Source organism: Equus quagga, chromosome 18 (assembly GCF_021613505.1).
Source record: "Equus quagga isolate Etosha38 chromosome 18, UCLA_HA_Equagga_1.0, whole genome shotgun sequence".
NCBI lineage: Eukaryota > Metazoa > Chordata > Mammalia > Perissodactyla > Equidae > Equus > Equus quagga.
Window position 1 is genome coordinate 29,177,118 of NC_060284.1, and position 23,642 is coordinate 29,200,759.

Sequence of the window (23,642 nt, forward strand, 5' to 3'; positions counted from 1 at the left end):
GGGAACAGAAAAGGACGTCAGTGGGAAATGGTGAAATCCAAATAAAGGCTGTGGGTTAGTTAATGGTGCAGTACCAATGTTAATTTCTTAATTTTCACCAATGTTCTGTAGTTACGTAAGATGGGAACCTTAGAGGAAGGTGAGTGATGGGTATACAAGAACTCTCTGTAACACCTTTGGAATTTTTCTGCAACTCAAAAATTATTCCAAAATTAAAAGTTTATTTTTGCAGGCCAGCCCCGGGGCTGAGCGGTTAGGTTCAGGTGCTCCGCTTTGGCGGCCCAGGGTTTTGCCAGTTCGGATCCTGGGTGTGGACATGGCACCACTCCTTAGACCATGCTGAGGCAGCATCCCACATGACACAACCAGAAGGACCCACATCTAAAATATACAGCTATGTACTGGGGGGCTTTGGGGAGAAGAAGAAAAAAATAAGATTAGAAACAGATGTTAGTTCAGGTGCCAATCTTTAAAAAAAAAAGTGTATTTTTTAAAATGTTCTGATCTCCAATTCCCAACCCTTTTATACTCTCAGTGTGGGTGAGGGGTTTAAGAATAATCTAACCAGTTCTCTGCACCTCTCTTTTGATAAGCCCTGTGTGGTGGGTTCTAGCATCTTGTTTTGGAGTATAATTTTTATTATATTTTTGCCTCAGCTGCAAACTTCCATTTAAATTCTCAGTTACGTTCACATGTGCTAAAAAATGTCTCTAGAATGATATACAAGAAACCAAACAATGGTGGCCTGTGAGGAAATGTACTTTGGTGGCTCGAGGAGACTAAAGGACAATTTCTCACAGTTTATTCTATTGTACCTTTTGGAATTTGAGCCGTGTGAATGTATCACACTTACAAAATTTTTAATTACAAAAACCCAACTGCTTAGTTGTATTACCCTTCTTTTGAATCACTGTTCGATGACTCAGGAACTATTTCTGTAATGCTGTGTCTTCCTGAGAAAGATTCTTCCATATGTTCTATGTTGTGCTTCAGTGGAGTTTTGGAAGTCATTTTTTCTTCACGGAAATGTAATATTGTTTGCATTTAGGTTCTCCCTTGTTTTATCTTCACACATTCCACAAAATGCTTGGTGACTGCCTAATGTTTTAGCAACTTGTCAGATAATTTGGCACTTCTTGGGTTGAGATTATTTCCACTGTTTGGAGCCCATGGAAAGAAAGAAGAGTAGGATCTGTGAAATTCTTTATGGCCTCATTAAGAGTCATTAGGGTGAACATTCCTGGGCATTCTTGCATTTCAGGAAGGAGCCCAAAAAGGGTCAGTTTTCTCATCTACCCAGGGCAGTTATCAACCACACTTCATTCATACATTTATCACCTGTTTATTAAGCATTCACTCTGTTTGTAGCAAGCCTCGCAAACCTTATACATCTTCTTAAAAAGGACAGAATATATGATTTGCAAATATTTTCTCCCAGTTGGTGGGTAGTCTTTTCATTTTGTTGATGGTTTCCTTTGCCATGTAGAAGTTTTTTAATCTGATGCAAATCATATATCCACCAAGGGGTCAATTTCCAAAGTGTATAAAGAACTCATACAACTCAACAAGAAAAAAATGAACAACCCAATCAAAAAATGGGAAGTGGATGTAAACAGACATTTTTCCAAAGAAGATATACAGATGGCCAATAGGCACATGAAAAGATGTTCAACGTCACTAATTATTAGGGAAATGCAAATCAAAACTACAATGAGCTATTGCCTCAGACTTGTCAGAATGGCTGTAATTATCAAGACAAGAAATGACTAGTGTTGGAGAGGATGTGGAGAAAAGAGAACCCTCATACACTGCTGGTGGGAATGTAGACTGGTGCAGCCACTTTGGAAAACAGTAAGGAGACGTCTCAAAAAATTAAAAGTAGAAATACCATATGATCCAGCTAATCCGCTACTGTGTATTTAGCCAAAGAACATGAAATCAACAATTCAAAGAGATTTGTGCATCCCTATGTTCATCACAGCATTATTCACAATGGCCAAGATGTAGAAGCAACCTAAGTGTCCTTCTACAGATGAATGGATAAAGAAGATGTTATACACACACACACACACACACACACACACACACACACACACACACACACAATGGACTACTCAGCCATAAAAAAAGACCAAATTGTGCCAGTTGCGACATCTATGGACCTTGAGGGTATTATGCTGAGCAAAATAAGTCAGACGGGCAAAGACAAATGCCATATGATTTCCCTCATATGTGGAAGATAAACACATAGATAAAGAGAACAGATTAATGGTTACCAGAGGAGGAGGGGTTAGGGGAAAGGCGAAAAGGGTAAAGGGGCACATATGTATAGCGACAGATAAAAACTAGACTATTAGTGGTGAACATGATGCAGTCTATACAGAAACTGAAATACAGTAATGTACACCTGAAATTTACACAACATTGTAAGCCAATATGACTCCAATAAAATTTTTAATAAAAGGACAGAATAAAGTTGGCAGTTTCATTAATACAGCTTCTGATTGACCCAGTGCATATTTCTAACAGTTCCTTAAAGAAATATGATTCTTGTGTTGGAATTGGTAGTTTGTGTAAGGAAGGCCCAAGACGCGAGAGTCAAAACTGTCACTCTCAAATTTAGGCGTCTTGTTTCTACAGGACCCCATAATCAGTATGCCATGCACAGCAGCAGTTTTCTAAGATGTACAGTACTTTGCAAACAGGATACTCTACCCCTTTTTATTACTGCAGATCTTATGCTTTCTTGGATGTTGAGAATTTTAAATAATAATTTATTATAAAACATATTTATTTAAATATATTTAAATTATAAATTAATAATTTTAAGTAATTGAAGTAATTAAATGAATCTCTTTGCCCTTTGTCCTCTTATTTTTAGCAAGCCTTTTCCTTTGTTTAACCGGTGCATCCCTCAAACGCCTGAGTGCTACTCCGTGTTTGCCTCTGTTTTGATAAATGATGTGGATGCCCTTCATCGAATCCTAAGTGGAATAATGTCAGGAAGAGACACAATCCTTGGCCTGTGTATCCTCGCATTAGGTAATGTTCAGTTAATTTTATTTCGGTGTCTCTTTATGCCAAAGCTTCTAGCATTTATGTATGTTGCACAATGAAAATTAGCCTCTTGACTTAAATATAAAACTTCATTTCATATGTTTTCTTTATGGATATTTTCAGTATTTCAGGTTTGAGTGGGGAAGGGGCAATAAGATGGGGAAAGACCAGCTGGCTCTCTGCCAGGAGACCTCATTGGGTGGGGGGTCACCTTAATATTGTGACCATGTTCCAGTGCCTGGTACTCAGCTCTACGTAAGGGTGGATGTGCAAAGCAGATCACCAATTTGTGAACTGGCCATGAAAAGCACAACTGTCAGGGGGACCAGAAACGCACGTCTTCTGGCCAGTGTACCCTCTTCCTATAGGCAAGCTGGATCAGAAGGCTGCTCAGTGAGCAAGGGAAGGAGACGTGTGCATCCATGTTAAATAGCATCAGATGGCAACGGCCTGATGTGTCCAGCTCCTCCGAGGAATGTGCCTGCTTTGGGTTGTAGGAAGGTCCAAGGCTTGTGCTGGGATGTGCCTCTTCTGGGCATTTCTAGAAGCAGAGACCCACTCTTGACCCTTGACTTCCCATTTTCTATGTTTCAGCTTGATGAGCCCCTTTAAGAGTCACTTTCTCTTTGAACAAGTTAATACACTCTGCTGCTTTAGGCACTTGTAACAGCCTGTTATCTACCCGCTTCCCCAGTGGCTGCCTCCCTACCTCTTGGTTGAAAGAACCTCTTTGGTCAGCTGTTAACATAATTTTGCCACTTTACAAATTGAGTTTTCCATAATTTTGTTACCAAAAAGTTTCTAATTCCTGAATGCTTGGGCATGCTTAACTAGTCACCATTATGCAACTTCCAGACTGCTTATGACCCAAATGTGCCAGGCAATGTGCTTACTCTTAACTCATTGAAACCCCCTCAGAATCCCATCACCGTTTGTAGGAGAGGAAACTGAGGCTTCGCGAGGTTAAGAGCCTTGGCCAAGGTCACACATCCAGCAGAGTGAGCAGCAGAGCTGAGACCCAGCCCAGATCTGTCTGATTCCCAAACCAAGTTCTTAACCACTACACCAAAATATCTATCTGTAATCCTGATTTCTGGTTTAGAAGAAAATAAAATAGCATATATAGATTCACTAAAATACTTAGAATAAATCCATAAGTTTAAAAACCCAAATATTGGAAAATAATAGGCAGATTTTTTACACATATGGCTTACCATAGGATTAGAATCTTAAATTTTTCATTTTTAAAGGCATTAAGCTTTCCTTTTCAATATTAGTGTCTGAGAACATTTAAAGTTAGAACTTTACGTAAGCCCAGTGTGAAGTCAAAAGAGTTAAGTATGGTAAAAAAAAAAAAAGGTTCATTTGGACTTAAAAGATTTGGATATTTGAGAATAATACCTGCTTAAAAAAATTTTTTTTAGTTCAAGTAGAATGCTAGCACTTTCAGAGACCGGCTTACTGCAGCCGACTGAACTGGTGTTGCTTCAGAGAGTACCCTGGATGTGTCTTACTGTTTCTGTCCGGTGTTTGGTAAACGTCCCAAGATATTTAGAGACTAAGGGAAGTCCTCAGCCCTGCCTCTTCTGGAGGGGTTAGTCAGTATAGTCCGTCACTGCCCTCCCATCTTGGTTGCTGTTGGGTTTACATGTTTCGCTTAATTTTTCAGCCTTGTCTCTGGCCGTGATGTTCACCTTCCGATTCGTTACCACCCTTCTCGTTCACATTTTCATAGCCCTGGTTGTTTTAGGATTGCTGTGTAAGTATTTCTACTTGATCTCTTTTTGATTAAATGAAAAGCCTTCCCACTAAGTGTAGAACTTAAAAGTTGGCATTTTTGAGCTAAATGGGGTCTCAGAGAGTCTCTCCTCCAACCCCGTCATTTTACAAATGAGAAGACTCAGGCCCAGAGAGGACAAAGAGGATTTCTTAGGCCTCATAGATAATTGCAGAGTTGATGCCCAACTTATTGTCCCGTCTACGTTATGCCCCCTCTGAGATGAGCCTGCCAGTTAAGTGGTCCTGGTATCCGTACCATTAAAAGAGAATTCCAACGCCTGTTGGAAGCATTTTAAAGGATTTCTTCTGAACTTTCACATCACCCGTTGGCACCTGGTGCCCGCGACTGTCATTCAAAGACTCCACCCCGTCTGAAAAGCCGCAGGTCCTGACCTGGGGCAGGGTCCTAGGGAGGCTCTCTTGTGCCCACTGTTCCCTTTGTGATACTGGATTGTGAGTCCATCCAGGGGTTGTTGGGAAAGGGGTCTGAGAGGCAGGGACAGGCAGGAAACTCAAGGCGGCAGCTATTTACCAACTGCTGTGAGGTGTTTTAATTTTTAATAATTGGTGTGACCGTAGTGTTTCATTCCCCTGAATAATCAGTTCTCCTCAGAACTTGGAGCCCTACAGCGCCCAGGTACACAGCATGCCTGTGCTGAAGGACAGGCACCATGGCTTGTGAGGGACGCTTTCCTCATCTACCACATAAAGACCACTCTGACCTTCCTGTAGTCACTGTGGATGTGGCGTAGGTGGCATTTAGTACCTAAATGGAGAGCATTTGCAGTGTCAAAGTATTCGTCTGGTGTTGTGGCTGCCAGGCCGACATTCAGGCTCTCACAGGAGTTGTCACCACAGAGCTCATTTGGAAATTTCAGACTTTGGACTCTAATATTGTTCTTCTCACCATCCTGGTGCAATTTCCTCCTGCCTCACACCCAGACCCAACCTGTGGGCTAGACTGACGGGACACACCTGTGTTCTGGGGTCAGCTTCCTGCATCTCCCAAAGACAGCCAACCACTGAAGGTCTGGTGGGTCCTCAGGGGGCCACCCTGGCCCTGCCCAACTCCTTCAGAGGGGCAGTCTTTGCCTGTAAAGCCCCGGGGATTTGAGCCCCACTGCCTGAGCAGGGCCACCTCTGTGGGGTGGTTCCCTCATGCCGTGTGTGCTGAGCCCCACTGGTGTTTTGTTTTCCAGTTGTCTGCGGTGTCTTATGGTGGCTGTATTACGACTATACCTATGACCTCAGCATAGAATTGGACACAGAAAGGGAAAATATGGAGTGTTTGCTGGGGTTTGCCATTGTATCCACAGTCGTCACGGTAAGAAACAAGTAGCCAGCCACAACTCCGAAATCCAAATAATTGGATTTTAACCAAAAACCACTAGAATTTATTTGTCTCTCACCTCCAAATGTGCATAAATATGAGTGTAGTGAATGTATATACATATTTAGTGCCTTCTTTTTATTTGAGATACCTACGCAGGAATAAATCAAAACCTTCAAAAATAAGGAAAAGATCTTACTTCTCTCCGAGTCATTTCTGCCATCTCTCTGAGGTTGATTCGTTACCCTTGAATACGGTGAGTGGTGCTCTAAGGTGGAGGGGTCAGACTCACGACAGTGCCTATTTCCTGTCTGTGAGGAGAGGCCCCCTTCCAGCCAACGGATGCTCTGCTCCCTCCAGGCTGTGACAGCTCCCACTGCCTTTGAACACAGAGAGCCCTTTGTTTCCAAACCTCCTGGCCACTGGGTTATTTTGGTTTTCAGAGAACCTGCCGCCTCCTCAGTGAACTCCGTAGTTGAAAACAGGCAAACACAGAACGTTGAAGCAGCAGATACTGGTTGTTGGGGGAGGGTGGTTGGCAAACGAAAGTCATTCGGGTCACACCCCAGGTGGTGTTAGAAGTGCTAGAACCACAAGGCCCTGGTAAGGGTCTGGAATTGATTCCAGGTGACCCATGGTCATCCTTGCTAGTGTGTTGCTTACTGTTTATGGAAGAGCAACAACCAGGGGTTTCCACAAGCCCATTAATCTTTCAGCGAATGGAGACTGTCTTGCCAACTCAGTTCTCTCTCCTAAGGAAATCCTTTGGTTCCCATATTTGGTACGGTCTTCACATTTTCTCCTTTCTAGTGATGTTTCAGGGTTTGTGTTCTTCACATAAACTGCATCTCAAGGAGCAAGGCTACGAGAAAGCAAAGCTCCTCATTTGTCCTGCCTCAGCCAGGGACCAAGCGCGTAGCTGAGCCGGGGCCTGTGAAGGAGGCTGGAGGAGAAAGGACCCCCTGCACCCCCAGGCCGGGGCTGTTGGGCCTGGGGATGGAGGGAGCAGGGCTAGAGTTCCCGAGAGAGCCGCTTCCTCCCTGAGCCCTCCACAGGGCTTCCTTTGTCCTCACACACTGAACCATTGATGGCCACCCAGATGCCAGGGTCAGGGGTGAATTTTCCTCCTCACCGAGTGTAAGGTTAGGAAAGGAGAGGCTGTGAGAGCAGAGAGAGGCTGTTTTCACCTGTGTCGGTGAGGAGTGCGAAGGCTGGTACAGAGGGTAGAACTAAACCACAGCTCACACACCATTCATTGGGCACCTACTGAGTTTCTACCAAGTACCAGTTCCTGGATGAGCTTATCCTCATAAAAGCCCCAGATTCTTTGTCATCGTTGCTGTTTACTGAGCCCCTATTCTGCACAGGGCTCTGCACTAAGTGGAGCTAGCAGGACACATCACACATAGCACATGCCCTGTGGTAAGGTGAATTACAGGCAAACACCATGACATGGTGCATGGGAAAAGGGTCTGGCCTTTGCAGTCTCAGGCCTACATTCAAATCCACGCCCCACCCACCCACCCACTGTGTGACCTTGGAGAAATACCTGGCCTCTGAGGCCTGGGTCTCCTCATCTGTCCAATGGGAATACCACTGCAAGGTTGCCCCGGGGTATGGACTTCCCCTCCCCTAGGGGCGTCCACCATGGAAGCTTGGCATTCCCACCAGAGAGCCACCCCTAACGCTCCCTGGCTGGAGCCCTGAGTCTGGGGCAGCTGGGCTGGTTACGGAGCAAGAGGAGGGCCAGGGCCATGCCTGGGAAAACCACTGCCCACCATGCTTATTCTCCCACTACCCCAGTCTCAGCTCCTACAGACCCTGCGCAAGGTGAGGGAAGAAGGACAGGGAGAGAAAATCAAGTTATGTCCGCTGGTCAAGCACCACTCCCCATGCCCAGTGCAGGTCTCCAAGGGGCAAGAGGAGTTGTCAGCTGCCCTTCCTCTCCCTCATTGCCTCCTTCTTACCCCGACTTTCCCAGAGAAGAGAAAGAAAGGGGAAAACCAACATTAGCAGGAGAAGAATAGAAGCAGAAGGAGGGTCACCTCCCTCAACTCTCATCCTCTTTGCTCACCTCGAGCCTCCATCTCATTCGTCTTCCCATATGCCCTTGCCATGTATTGGAACCCTGAGAGTCTCACCTGGTGGCCTGAATCCCGGCGAGCTCCTGTCTGCTGCCAGGACCACTTGGGTCGGGATGTGTTTCCTGGGTTCCCAGCACCTGCCTCACAAATAAACTTGAAAATGTTGTTTACAACAGGAAAGATGGGGCTCCCTGTGACTATTATTTAAATAGTTTCAATATAATCACCAGCAGCAATGAAGATAATGGAGTGAATGGCGTTAAATGCTGACCTCAGGGTGTCAGCCTAGGAGCACAGGCTGAAATGCAGCTGCCTGTAGCTTAGAGCCCAGAAAAGTGAAGTCCAGGCTTGGCGCCCATGGTGAGTCAGCTGTGCTGCCTGCCCCAGCCCAGCCCACAGCCCTAGCAAGGTCCCATTACCCCACTGAGAAGGATAGGGGGCAGTAATGGGTTCGAGTTAACACAGCACTTCTAAAGAACATCCACATAAGTGTACCTTGAGTAGGAGGGGAGTATTTCATGCATATATGTAATATAAGTTGTGAAACACACACACATTTAAATACACATGTTAGCATTCCATTCAGGAGCTAGAAGCCAAGTTTACTTGCCTAAAGATTGTATCATTTTGCTTTGTTAAAATTTTAAATAAAAAACAAAAACAAAAAAATCCCTCTTCCTTGTTGATGGTGCTAGGCATTGAGGACACAGAGATGGAAATTCCCACTTAGCCTTTACAACTCTTGGGTCTCCTCTGAGCATCTCCCCCAGCTTCTGCTAACACTCCCCACAGCTAGGTCCGGAGGCTCTGCTCGCAGCCCCAGAGCAGTTTTGCACAGTTTGTCCCACCGTCCTCTGACTTCCCTCCACTTGACTGTGAGATCCTTGAGGTAGGAATGCCCAAGCCCAGCTGGAAGAGAAAGGACATGTTAGGCCAAGGTGATGGCATGTGTAGGGTCACATGAACAAGAGACGGACTTGCAGGAAGTTCCCTTGGTGGAAGCCTGAGAGGCAGGTGTGGGGAGAGGCCGTGGGGGCAAGGTCCTGATCTGTGATGATAATGACTTTGGTCTTTATCAGAGGCATTGGGGGACGGTTGATGGATTTTGAGCAGGGAGATGACATCCTTGACACTACCCTTTACAAAGATCCCTTTAGCTGTGGGTTGGAGGAGCGATTGGAGTGGGAGTGGGGGGTCAGAGGGATTAAAAGCAGAAAGCTAATGGGAGGTTATTAGGCTCTAGATGAGACAGGATGAGATTTGAGCTGTGGCATCAACAGTGGGAATAGAAAGGAAAGGATAGATTGAGAGATCGGTCAGGAACCTGAATCACAGGTCATTGGGATTGTGCTGGACACTGGGCCCTTTGCCAGTCCCTGACAATAACAGATGGCCCTCCTTTGAGGAGTTTAGTCTAATGGTAAATCCAGACAGTAAACATTTACAGTAGAATATGTTGAGTGCTACCATAGGGCAAATATAGAATAAAATGGAAGCACACAAGAGAGGAGTCTAACTCATTCTTGAAGAGCCAGAAAAATTAGGGCCACCAGAGTCAGGAACATACGGGAAAGAGGAGATTTTTGTATGAAGCTAATGAATTTGGTTCAGGACAAGTTGCCTTTGAGTTTATTTGAAAGTTATCAGCATCTAGGAAGAATGCTAAAATCTGAAAGGAGTAGGAGATACCCCCAAAAGATCCCAAGAAACAACAAGTGAAGAAGTAGGAGGAGGGGAACCAGAAGAAAGAGCGATCACAGAAGTCAAGTTTAAGAAAAAGAGGAGTGGACCAGAGATTCCTGTACCATGCTGAGGCCAAGCAAGACCTGGAATGTTTCCATGGGGTTTGACATGAAGGAGGTCAAAAGAGGTGACCTTAGGGAGAGCAGATTTAGAAGAGTGTTGGGGTCTGGAGGTTTACAGGTGGTTGAAGAATGAGTTGGGCTATAGAAGTGTAGATGGCGAGTGTAGATGAGTCCTTGAAGAAGCTTGCCTGTGAAAGGAATGAGAGGGATGGTAGTGGCTGGACTGGGATGTGGGGTGAAGGGTGGTTTGTTTCTTTAATGTGATATTTATGTTGAGGCCAAAACCAGTGGAGAAGAGGGCACAGATGGTTGTTTCGAAACACAATCACTGTCCTTTGCCCTCATGCTTGTGTTCCTTTGCCCTCATACTTGTGTTCCTTTGCCCTTTTGCAGTCCTTCAGCGTTCTCTGAGTGTTTTGGGTGCTACGGGGGGAAAAAGACATAGAAGACAGTTCCCTCACCCCAGAGGGCCGCCTTCTCATTTTCTATTGCTCTCTGACCAGACTGCAGGCTCCTGCAGGGCAGGGGCTGTGTCTTGTTCACTGTTGTAGCTGCAGGATCTAGCAGAGGGACCAGCATATAGCAGTCGCCCAATTCATGTTTGAGAATTTATCTGCCCGATTCTAATAAAAGTAGTGAGTAACTACCCTAAGAGAGCTGTTTGCTGAGATGGCAGTGAAATATTAGGGTTTGTTTTAAGCGCTTCTCAGTTCTTCATTATTTTGACTAATTTACTCTATCCCATTTCTCCCCAGGCAGTTCTGCTCGTCTTGATTTTTGTCCTCAGAAAGAGAATAAAATTGACAGTTGAACTTTTCCGAGTCATAAATAAAGCCATCGGCAGCTCTCCTTTCCTGCTGTTCCAGCCACTGTGGACATTTGCCATCCTCATTTTCTTCTGGGTCCTTTGGGTGGCTGTGCTCCTGAGCCTGGGAACTGCAGGTACGGGCAGCGGGGTGGGTCCCATCACCTCGGAGTCATGCACAGAAGATGCCACCATTTTGGAACCATTGGTCTGTTTTTGTAGGCACTGACCCTCCCATTGACTAGAGGCATCTGATGACAACAGAGATGGTGCTAGGGCCTCTGTCATGGAGGGAAGCAGGATGTTCTTTTTCTTCTTTTATGTAGTCATTAAAGAAGCTGGGTTTGTGTTTCATGAAAGAACAAATTCAGTGAGAACTGAAAGAGCTTCAGGAAAAACTACAGTATGACCAAAAGTCTATAGGAAGAATGTTATCAAATGTCTCTGGGTTTAAATTTTTTCCAAGGTAATTTGCCAACTCCTCACAAATCAGTAGGTGATAAAGAAGAACCCAGGAAAGACCCTATTAAAATCTTGTTGTGCTCAGCGGAGCCAGCTTAAGTGCAAAGCAGGTGCACACCGAAGTTCACACTGCTTTGATCCTGAGAAGACAATACTGTGTCCCCCATCCTTCTGTCATGATGCATGCATTGTTATGCTCAACTTACAGGCAAGAAAATAGAGGTTCTGAGTAAGTAATTTGCCCAAGGTCAAACAGCTGGGAAGTGCGGTGGCTCTCTCTGGCTCCAGAGCTTTAGAATAGAACCTGTCCTCTTTCCTCTATCTCACCTTTTCCTTGTGTCTGAGATTCAAAGCTAGGAAATCAAAATTAGGCTTCCTCAGATCTGTCTGTTCAAATCGAAGCAGTATTACGGCCACAGCCGCTGGCTGGCAGATACAGGCTGTGCCCCTAATGTGGCACTTGGGGCCTGTGGCTACAGGGAGACATAGCAGGGCCAGAGGTTGAAGCCAGAGCAGGCTGGGAGTGACAAGTGGCAGGAAGTGGCAGGGTCGAGCGCATGGGGTGCTGGGCTGTGGTACTTGAGCCCTTGCCCCGAAGAATCACCAGAGGAAGGTTGAGGTCTTGGGAAATATGGCTCAGGACCAGAGAAGGAGCTTCCTCCTCCAGCTTCTGGGGCCTATGAGTCTGGCTGAAGGAAACTGGTTCTGTGGTTAAACCCTCAATGCTTTAGAGCAGGGCACATTCTTCCATTCGTTCTTTGATTCACGGATGTTAGGTGAGTTCTGTGGGGCTGAGGCCTTGGGAAGACACCAGGGGTGAGGGGTGGTCTCTCCCCATAGCACTTAGAGCCAAACAGGATGGACTGAGAATTAAGCACGTGCTCACAGCAGAGTTGACGAACGTCACCTTGGAGAAATTTGGGGAGCCTTGAGAGCACCAGAACGAGGTTCCAACCCACTTTGTGAGTCAGGGAAGGCTTCTCAGAAGATGGGCTAGAAGTTGCCAGAAGATCAGAAAATACAGAAAGAGACAAAAGGGCATTTAATGGTGTCACGACCAAACACAGGAGAGGACTCAGTCACAGGGGACAGGAAGAGAGCCAGGTTGAGAGCTGGGGCTGCAGTCAGAGAGGAAGAAGCCCCACGGCTGACTGGGGGTGAGCTGCTAGCATGGTGCCCCGTCAGTCCCCACCATAGGCCCAGGGCCCAGGGGGAATTCAAGAGCCCCAGCCCCAGGATTGAGAGCAAGAGGGGCAGGGAGACAAGCAGGCTCTTCTCTAGGGCCAAAGGTGGCACTCGGTCTATAGCTGCTTCAGAGGGTCATGTATTAAAGTGTGGCAGTTCTCTATCAGTGCAAGGAGCAAACAAGCAAGAGTGAGAGGAGTCAATGGGTGGGAAAGCAAGCTGGGTGCCAGGACCTATTGTGGTATGGATGACGTTAGGGTTGATATTAGACTTTCTGGGAGGGAAGGTGTTACACAGAGTGACTGCCGTCGCTCCTCCCTGGGGTAGGGCATCATAAGACCAGTCTGGCGTCCCCTCAGGCCACCTGCCTCTCCTTTCCACTCACCTGTGGGCTGATCCAGGTGCACAGAGCTCCCTTTGTTTTCAAAGGCCTTTTCACCCAGTGCCAAAGCAACAGCTCTGGGCCGGGGCAGGTCAGCAGCTGCATCCCTTTGATCTTCAGAAGATGCCCCAGCTACACTTGTGAGAGACTCTGAGCTGCTCTCACAGCTCGAGCAAAGATGCCAGGTGAGCTGGGTGGTGAGAGACGGCACACGTGCCTGATTGTCTTGTTCACCCCCCCTCAGACTCCCTCTTCAGTCCATGCCCAATGTTGTGGAGTGTCTTCAGTAGGTAAACACTTGTGAGTTTTCAATTTTGTCAGACAGCTGAATGAATGATTCTTTTGATCTATAAAAAAGAAAAGAAAATACAGGAAAAGTGAACTTAGATTGATCATTTTTGCCTGGATGAGCTATATTTCTCTAGTGACAGTTGATCAGTCTTTTAACTACTTACCAAATTCTGGCCTGTTTGGGGATTATTTCAGCAGAGCATATCAATGCCCCCAGCAATGACATTTATTGGTCGGTTGGGACTTGTCTGCTACCAGCAACGTGACAGTGACTACTAAAATCCAGTGGAGAAAAATGAAAACTGTAATAACCTTGGGGATCCAGCAGGTGCAGTTGGCAGGTTGGAAAGAGCCCACATGAGCTGATTCCCCCAGTTGTCATTAACATGGTCTGGAGGCCCCAGAGTCTGAATAATGGAAGAGGCCCATTGAGGGGGAGTTTTCCCTCACAGTCTCTGCCGCGCTTAGAAGAGGTAACACAGGGATGCCTCAGCATGCTTGGGACAGGCAAAGGGCCGTGCTTGGAAAGGAGGCAGCAGGATCGGACAGATGATTTCCCATCAAGGGAGCCGGGATCCAGGCTGGCTCTGGCCTTCCTTGTATGTTAATCCTCTGCTCTTCCCTTTTCCCATGTTTGCAATGGAAAAATGCTGCTTTCCCCAGGCTGCCTCACAGGGACATTAGGAGGCTGAGATGGAATCAGAGCTTTGCTTTGCAAGTAAAGGACCATATATGTTCCTAATTTTAGGAATTAATTTCGACTAGGGAAAATCAAGAACTAGCTTCAGCTTAGTGGTTTATTCTTTGCTCTGCCTGGCACATTTGAGAACACAGTTCAAAAGAAAATAGTCTTTTTTTTTAATTATCAGAGATCTAGAAGATATTCAAAGTTATTGTACAAAAGCCTGCTAGTGGCCCAGCCCGGTCCTAGGAACCGAGTGAAGGGAGATTGCACAGGAGCGATTTGAAACAGCTCCTGCTTTTCAGAAGGTCACGGTCACTTTGGGAAGGTACAAAGGAAAACGGTCTCCACGGACATCTCTGTGCCCTTCACCTGCTGTGATCTTCGTCTAGAGCCTTCTCCTCTTCCCCAATGATACCCCAACTCCCTACCCCAAACTACTTGGAAATCTAGTCATTCTTCAAGATTTGAGTATTATATTTCTTAGAAAATCTCCTATCAATTCCCCAGGCACACAGATGTTTCTTCTTCATTTTCCTTGCATTTTTTATGCTCTTCATTCTTTCAACAAATGTTCGTTGCAAGTCTACTATGTGCCCTGGGTATGGGAGATACAGCAATGAGCAGGACAAAGGCACTCGTAAGTGGGGAATGAGGGAATAAATAAGTAAATATATTATATGTCATGGTGGTAAGTCCTGTGAAGAACAATAATGCAAGACAATGACTTGTGTGTTGTCGTCCCACTAGAGTACAAACATCTTGAGGGCAGCGACCATGTCTTTTTCTCTCTGTGTCTCTTAGCTCAGTGCACAGGCCCTGAATGGGATCAGAAAGTGTGTGCTGAATCCGTGTGAATTCACATCAGTGTTGTGAGTATGAAATGAGATGAATACATTAAAAGAATTTGGTAAATTGCAGGCTCTATGTCAGTGAGATTTTTCTTCTCCTTTTCTCTGATCCTCATGCTGTCAGAGCAGAAGCTGAGCCAGTGGGAGGTACAAGCAGGATTGCTATTAGTGGGCTTGGGGTCCAGCAGGACATTTAAGCCAATTTGCTGGAAGAGAGCAAGTACACAGAATGTGCTAGAAATTTGAGCCCTTCCAAGTTGGGCCTACTTTCTTTGGGAAATTATCCCAACCAGCTGGACTGCCTTCTTTGAGAAACTGCCATTTATATTGATGATTAGTATCACTTCAGTCTTTTGAAGTACTTTAAAGCTTGCTTATAATATCTAGATTTACAGTTAGCTGCAGGATGAATTTCCTCCAGGTTATACTGATAACTCTAGGAAGATCTCCAGAAAATTGTCTCAAATCTCTATGATAGGATATATTACTTGAGGAAGGTTGGCTGTTCATTCATTTAGTCATTCATTCAACAATTGCTTATTGAACATTTACTGTCTCAGACCCTGTTATAGAGGCTGGAGATAAATCCTTCTGGTTTGGAAGCTAGAGGGAGATAGGCATTAAATAAAATACGTAAGCGAATTTCATAGAACATTAAAAGTTGGCAAGTGGTATGGAGAAAGATAAAGCAGAGAACAGGAACCGGAAAGGCTTAAGCGAGGGGTGCAATTTTAAATTTGGTGACCGGGGATGGCCTCATTGAGAAGGTGGTACATGAGCAAAGATTTGAAGGAGGTGAGGGCAGAGCCATGAGGCTGTATAAGGGAAGGGAAAATGCTCTCAGCAAAGGGAACAGCCATAGGCAGAGGTCTGGGGGCACAGTGAGGAGGCCCGTTCAGCCAGAGTGGCATGGTTGAAGGAGGGCATGGTTCAGGAGGGGGTCAGAGAGCAGAGGGCCTGATTCTGGGGCCCTGTAGGCCTTTATAGGAATTTTGATTCTAATCTAAGATGGGAAGTCATCACAGTGTTTTAAGCAGAATAGTGACGTGATCTGACCTACATATGAATAGCAGTGATCCAGGGAGGAGATGACGGTGGCTTAGGAGAGGTCGTAATGGTGGACATGGTGTGACATATTGGATTCTGCATCTAGTCTGAAGGATTTCCTGATATAGTCAATGAGGGGTCTGAAAGAAAGAGGAGTCAGGGATGGTACTGAGGTTTTTGGCTTGAGCAACTGGAAGATAGGGTTGCCACCCATGGAAATGGAGCAAGACTTTGAGTGGAGCATTTTAGGGGGAGATCAGAAATCCGCTTTTGGTTGTGTTAATTGGCATGTCTTTAAGGAAGCCAGATGGAAATATGAAGTAAAGAGTTAGCTGTTGGAGTCTGAAGTTTCTGGAGAAATCCCAGGTAGAGATCTACATTTGGGAATCTGGGAGCATGTAAGTAGTATTTAAAACCATGAGGTTAGAATGAGTGCAGAGAGAGAAGAAATCTAAGGCCTGTGCTCTGGGGCACTTCAGTGTTAAGAAGTCCTGGAGATGAGGAAGAATAAGGAAGGAAACTGAAAGGGAGCCACCAGTGGGCAGGAGGGGAGAAAGCGTGCTGTCCTGGAATCTGGGTAAAGGTTTCGAGGAGATGTGAATGGTCCAGTGCTGCTAAGAAAGATAAGGGCTAAAGATTGACCACTGAAGTTTGCAACATGGAGGTGACACAAAACAGTTTCAGAGAGGTGATGGGGAGTGGATCCGGATTGGAGTGGGTTTAAGAGAAAAATGGGAGAAAAAGAATTGGAAAGAGTAAGTAGAGAAAATCTTGAGAATTGGATCATAAAGAGGAACAGAGAAATGGAAAGGCAGCTGGAGGAGGAAAGAGTCAAGAGTAGATTTTTTTAAAGATGTGAGATGATTAAAAATGTTTCAGTAGAGGGACTGTTTTGATGAAGCAAGAAAGAGGGAGAGAATTGAGGAGGTATCTTCAAGTAGGTGAGAAGTAGGATCTAGTGGAGAGATTGGCCTTAAGATCATGGACAGTTTATCCTATCAGGAGGGAGGGGGAGGCAGGGGGTGGGCTATGGAAACCTGCCGATGGCGAGTAGATGTAGTGGGTAAGCTCTAGCAGAGGTTTTCTGATTGCTTCAATTTTCTCAGAGAAACCGGAAGTAAGGTCATTGACTGAGAGTGAGGATGGGGAAGCAGCTCTCAGAGGTCAGAGGAGAAATTATAAACAGTCCAGAAGGGGAGATGAATAGACTAACATAGCAACGTGTGAGTTCCTGATAGTCGCTCAGATGGTATCTTTCTTCTGATTTTTCGTTTGCTTCTCTCATTTTCTTCCCCTAATAGCTAACATCCAGTATAATCTAGCATGCAGTAGATGCTTAATAGATATTTGTTAATTTCAGAACTGGAATCATATCTACCTATATCTCAATTATAGCTAACCCTACATTGTACTTACTATTCAAAGTGCCATACCCACTTGATCCTCATAACAGCTACATGTATGACATTTAGAGCCATGAGACTGGATGGGATCCCCCCCGGGAGTGAGAAGTAGGTACCTTCAGATTACAGACAATGAAACAGATTTTACAGTGTCCCATAACCTGCCCGAGGTTGGGTCACCATTAGAGGACAATGCAGAGGTGTGAATCTCAGCCTGTGTGACTCTTGAGCCCAAGCCTGTAACCACTGCCCCAGGGTTCATCCTGTCTACCCTCTTCGTCTTTACGATGAGAGAACTGAGGCCCAAGGTGCTGATCGCTTATGTCAAAGCCGAGGCAGGAACTAAGTCTACTCCCAGTTCAGTGCCCTCTCCACCACCATCCCTGAGATCCATCATATCTTGGGATCTATCTGTAGAAGTCCAGTTCCTGCTAACACCTGTTAGCTACACATGGTAGTAGCTGTATTGTAAGAGTCCTTAGTGACAAAGCGACTGGTCGTTCAATGAGAGGCACTTGCCTGCACCAACCCGGCCATCCAGAAGAGGGCAGTCATGTGTGCATAAACCCGCCTGCCCCACCCATAGACTAGTCCTGGGCTTTCCTCCTGAAGCCAGCGCCAGTGCCTGGTTCTTCAGAGTGTTTACTTAAAGGAGTGTTTCTCAAGCAGCCGTTTTGTCCCCCAGGAGACATTTGGCAATGTATGGAGACATTTTAGGTTGTCATAACTGGAAGCGAGAAGGGGGGATGCCCCTCACATCTAGTAGGTAGAGGCCGGGGAAGGTGCTAAACATCCTACAGTGCACAGAACAGTCCCCCTACCCCCGACAAAGAATGATCTGGTCCACAATGCCAATTGGTGTGTTGAGAGGTTGAGAAACCATGTCCTAAAGGGAAGTCTATAAACAGCCTGGTATAACTGAACCAGAAGAACAAATAGAAGACAGCTTTGCTAAAGATGTCCAAAAGCAAGTGAGCAGTCAAAACTAACGCACAGGTTCTGCTGCTTTGGGGGATGCCAACGGTTTGAAGGCCTGCACAGGTCTTGACTTATCCAGCCGCTCTCCACTCGCCGGCTGTTGCCGTCAGTGTGCCGAGCAGGGATACATGTGAACGTGCAGAGCGAGGAGAGACTGTCCCCCTCAGAATGCAGGACCTTTGTACTTGCCTTTTGTCAGTCGAGGAAACCATCCCTCCTGCTCTGTGGAAACATTCTCCAGCCCCAAAGCATTTGTGAAGGTGTAGATCTAATCTTGCAGAACGGCAATCTGTCCCCAGGACTTGGAGACCTTGCAGGAGCAGCAGAGTGCTTGTTGGCTAGCCCCTGTCACTTCTACTCCTCCAGGGAGTGGTTCTCCAAGTCTCCACTGACCTGATCTACCCAAACACACCTGTTCGTTGTGAGGGGTCACCTCCTTTGGAGTTGGGAATGCTTTTCTGAAACACACCCATTTTGGAGAAACATAAGCATTTATCAGTGCCTTACCTGAAACAGAGATTGCCGCCAAGCCAGAATGCGCCCAGTGTTCACTAAAATATTAACTTCTCTCTGTACATCAAGCTGCTCCACTGTTTGTCACAATGTGACTCTTGTTCAGCAGAACACAGAGCATAAGGAATTGAGCCCAGCCCTGATCTGTGGAAGCATGATTATCTTCTCCTACTTCCTTTGCACAGACTCTATTGTGAATGTCTAAAGACATATGAATTATGAACCTAAAAGCAATTTATAGCTATGAAAGGAATCTGAAACTATCTTTAAATGTTGTTCAAGTTGGAGGTTTCGCCGAAGACCAAAGTGCCTATCTTCTTACTTACAGTAGCTTATTTAAAATATTTAGCAGAGTCCTTCTAGAAATCAAGCACAGTCCCACAGCTGGGATTTGCCAAATCCAAATGGAGTTGAATTAAATTGCAGAGCTAATTCAAGGGCTTCTTTAGATGAGGGCGCGTAAAGCAAGGTACAGCCTTGGGAACGGCTGAGCACTGCTGGGGTTACCTTGCTGGCCTTGGTATAATACAGTATTGTGCTCCTGAAATTTAATAATAATAATCGTTGTCACTTATGGAGGGCTATTCCAGGCCCTCTGTTAAGCACTTACCAGGTAATGTCACTCAGATTACCACCAGGAAATGGGTATTAGAGATAAGGATGCTGAAACTCCAAGAGGCCAAGTAGCTTGCCCCAGGCTACCCAGGAAGAGGTAAAGCTGAGATCTGAATCTCCAAGATTAACCCTGAGGCCCAGCAGGCATTTTAAATGTGTTAGAAGAGTTTGTTCTTGAAATCTGCAATGAATCCCTTTGAAAGAAATGAAGATCTTTGTCTTTTAGAATGGCTAAAGTTGGGGTAAAGTAAGGTTCTATAACATAGTCTTAATGGCTTTGTGTGGTTTCATCAACATAGCAACTTTTGTTCACATCCCAAAGTGGTCTAGTAGAAAATCCAGGCATTTTAGAGTCCAGTGTGTCTGGGTTTGTATTCTCCTTCCGCTAATCATGAGCAGCAAAACTTTACGAAAGTTACTTGTCTCTTCCAAACCTCAGTTTTCACATCTACGAAGTGGGATCGGTATTAGAGTATGGGGCAAATACCTTGCCAATTGCCTACCAATCAGTCATTGTAATTATTGTTGTTGATGTTACTCATAAATTAAAGGTGTGTTTCAATTTTTAGTTTTTGCTGTGGAGATCTTAAATTATGGTGGGTGCCTCAAACTGCTTTGGTGTCTGTATTTCATGTAATGCCAAAGGCCAGGCACGAGAGGCATGGCCTGTGGAACCATCTTCCACCCTTGGGGAAGCATTGGTGTAGAGCATGTCTGTGTTTTAAACTTTAGGAGCTGCCCAGGTTATCGAAGGCGACCAAGTGGAGTACAAGCCTCTTTCTGGCATTCGGTATATGTGGTGGTACCATTTGATTGGCCTCATCTGGACCAGCGAATTCATCCTGGCGTGCCAGCAGATGACTACAGCTGGGGCAGTGGCTACTTGTTATTTCAACAGGTAGGTCTAGCATGTTACTCCTGCTGGTTTGTCTGTGTGCTTCATGTTGTGCATCTCAAAAGATATTTTGGAGCTTTGCCATGACCCCTTAAAAGCAGTGGCCTAGAATGAAAGACTAAGCTAAAAATTGGGTGGAATGGTCATTTGGTAGTGAAAAGAAATGTTATACCTTAAATTTGCTGCATTTCCAAGCTGTTTTGCTTTAAACTAAAAAAAAATTCAGAAGGAAATCAAACAGGGAAGTAATCGTACTGTTTAGCATTGAAAGACAGCCTAAAGGAAGAGTTGACTTCTGTAAACATCCATTCTTACTGATTTCAGACTTAAAAAAATTACTAGTCTATTTGGAACACACTTCAGTAAGTTCTGTGAGCCTCATTTCATCCTATGTGAAATGAGGAGAACATCTTCTTGGAAAATAATTTTAAATCCTAAGGGAATTGTATATAACTATAAAATATAATTTGTGTTCATATAGTCAAGTACTAGAGAATTAATTACTACCTTCTGTGTTCACCATGATTATCATTTAAGTGTTTACACCCCATTACAACGTCAAAATAATTGAGGACACTCACCCCTCAACTCTTTACCCCTTTTGTGTGTAAGACATTCCAAGGAGCATTGATAAAACCACAGGCAAGAAGAGCTCAGCCAAGACAATGACAGGGTTGGACTCAGAACAGGAAGTTTACTCCTGATAGGGCTGATCCTTCCCATCCTCCTCTAACCTCTCAGACCAAATGAGCAGATATACATGAGTGTTTGTGGGGAAAGAAAGTCAACCAGGGATGACTCATGCCGATGGGCACTTACCTCCTGAGGATAAGGAGCCCGTGGGTGTTAACACAGTGGTGCTGTTTGGGAGCCTCCATCATTAAAGACTCTGCAGGACATAGGACTGAGGGCTGCAGAGGGGCTGTAGCCCAGGGCGTGGAGAACCTCTGAGCGGCCCCAGGTGGGTGGTATGTGCTGCTTGCTCCTGAGTAGGAGAGCAAAGATTATCCTAACCAAATTGACCAGCAAGTAACAGATGTCTGACAATAGTGATTTTCTATTGTCTTAGAATAACAAAGCCAAAGCATTTTCAATGAGAGGGTGTGGACTTCCAGTGAAGCATGTGAATGGATCTCCTAACACCTCCTCCCACTCCAGTTCCCACCCCAAAATCATGAAAGAATGAAAAAGGCATAAACACACAAGGCCAGTGACAAACAGAGGCAATGACAGCAGATAAGATATGTCAACAGAAAGGATGGGTGAGTGGTGACTTTGAGCAGACTAGAGAGAGCTAAAAAGGCCTGTCTGTGTGGGGGTTGGTGGGGGGGGCAGTGGGAGAGGAGGTGATGATAAGATGCAGGCTGATTTGAGCCACAAAAACCTAGAGAGGCTCAGGAATTCACAGGTAAAATGTACTTCCAAGGATTAGTTAAAAGTTTTTCTAAGGAGCAGTTAGGCCCCAGGTCTCCTCCTCCACACCAGCAAAAGATGGGAGCCTTGCTCTCTGGAGAGGTAAACCAGAGAAGGTCTGGACTTGGGGTGTCTGGCACAGCTGAGGCTGGAGGGGAGGCTCTGACTGAAAGAAAAGGGAGTAAATGACAGTCTAAATACTGCATAGTGAGGACCCACCACTGATCCACATTTCATGGCTCAGCTCCCAGAATGTTAACAGCCCTTAGGCAGGAAGTCAGAGGATTCTTCTTTGGAGAAATTTTATAGCCCAAAGACCTATACATAGTGCCATACGGGAGTCCCCCAATGAAATGGCCTGACTCCCTGATTCTGAACCAGACGGTGAAATTCATCAGTCAATAAACAGTGCCCCTCAAATATAGAGCTTCCAGTTCCTCTTTAGTCTCTCACTCTTAAATGTGAACTGGTAGCCAGTGATGGTTAAATATTTGAAGAAAGCCTCTAGTGAAAGAAAGAAATCAAAATGAACAAAACAAACAAAAGGAATTTAGAGAAAAAGAGACAATGCAGGCAACAGAAGAAAACTACAAAAAAAAAAGAACTATAATATCCTCAGAGAGAACAAAGAAATACTGAATCCATAAAATAAGAACCAAAAAAAGTGGAGGAGGAGAATAGTGAGAGAACAAGAAAGACCTCTTAGTAATTAAAAATATTACTGTAAAAGTGAAAATTTTCTATTGAAGAATTAAAATATAAAGTTGGAGAACTCTTCCAGGGGGCCAGCCCCATGGCCGAGTGGTTAAGTTCATGCACTCTGCTTCGGCGGCTCACGGTTTACTGGTTCGGATCCTGGGCATGGACCTAGCACCACTCGTCAAGCCATGCTGAGACAGCATCCCACATAGCAGAGGCAGAAGGACCTACAACTAGAATATACAACTATGTACTGGGGGGCTTTGGGAAGAAGAAGAAAAGAAAAATAAAAAAAGATTGACAACAAGTGCCAATCTCTAAAAAAAAAAACTCTTCCAGAAGGTGGAGCAAAGAGACAAAGAGATGGAAAATAAGAAAGGATAAAAAGAGGATAAATTTAGAAGACTCAACATCTGACTAATATGAGTTCTAGAAACAGAGAATAGAGAAAAAAGAAGAGCTGGAGGACATGAGTAAAGAGAAGATTCCAGAAGCTTCTAGAAGGAAAAACAGATCACAGGCAAAGGATCAAGAACTAGAGTGAAACCTGACTTTCAACAACAACTCTGAACACAGTGGAAGAGGTGGAAAAAGACTGTCAAAATTCTAAGGAAAGATTATTTCCTATCTAGAATTCTTAACCTATTGACCATCAGTCAAGGGTAAAGGAGAATAAAGTTGTATTCAGGCTTGCAGCGTTCTAAAAGATTCCCTCCCCACTCTTCCTTAGGAAGGATGTTCTCCACTGAAGTGAATGAGTAAGCCAGGGAGGAAAACATGAGATTCAGGAAATGGGCTCCACAGAAAAGAAGGGAAGGGTGGTAGTTATGCAGCAGGTATAGAAAATAGACAGTCCAAGATGGAACAGGAGGACAGTGGGCAAAAGGAGGGTTGTCTCCAAGAAAAAAAAGAAAACCAGGTGTGTTTGAACATGTAGAGAAAAGATTTACACTTTGGCAAAGCATTCAGTGAAACCCATGAAAACCAAGCAAATAACAAATGTGAAACGATTATTAACTTCAGGAAAACCAAAAGTTGTATAAGAGAGGAAATATAATCAGAGTACACTACTTGGATCAGTTGTGAATGTTATTTATGTACTGATAATATGAACATTAAACATTAACTAAAACATAATGGTGAGATGTTGAAAGCTTTTCCTCTAAGATCAGGAACAAGACAAGAGTGCCCACTCTCACCGCTCCTATTCCACATAGTTCTGGAAGTTCCAGCAGAGCAATCAGGCAAGAAAAAAGAAATAAAAGCCATCCAAATTGGGGAGGAAGGAGCAAAATTGTCTTTGTTTGCAGATGATATATTCTTAGATAGAGAAAACCCTAAAGACGCCACCAAAAATCTCTTAGAA

At 44.9% G+C, this 23,642-nt stretch overlaps 1 protein-coding gene across 8 annotated transcripts in view; it reads left to right on the forward strand.

Moving 5' to 3' along the window:
• SLC44A3 (solute carrier family 44 member 3) overlaps window positions 1-23,642 on the forward strand; it is a 96,140-nt gene that overhangs the window by 22,264 nt on the left and 50,234 nt on the right. For all 8 annotated transcript variants that reach the window (XM_046645066.1, XM_046645061.1, XM_046645068.1 and 5 more), the window contains 5 exons: window positions 2,882-3,042; window positions 4,727-4,816; window positions 6,036-6,160; window positions 10,811-10,997; window positions 20,002-20,167. In XM_046645066.1, coding sequence (XP_046501022.1) covers window positions 2,882-3,042; window positions 4,727-4,816; window positions 6,036-6,160; window positions 10,811-10,997; window positions 20,002-20,167 — 729 coding nt within the window. The remainder of the gene's footprint in view (window positions 1-2,881; window positions 3,043-4,726; window positions 4,817-6,035; window positions 6,161-10,810; window positions 10,998-20,001; window positions 20,168-23,642) is intronic.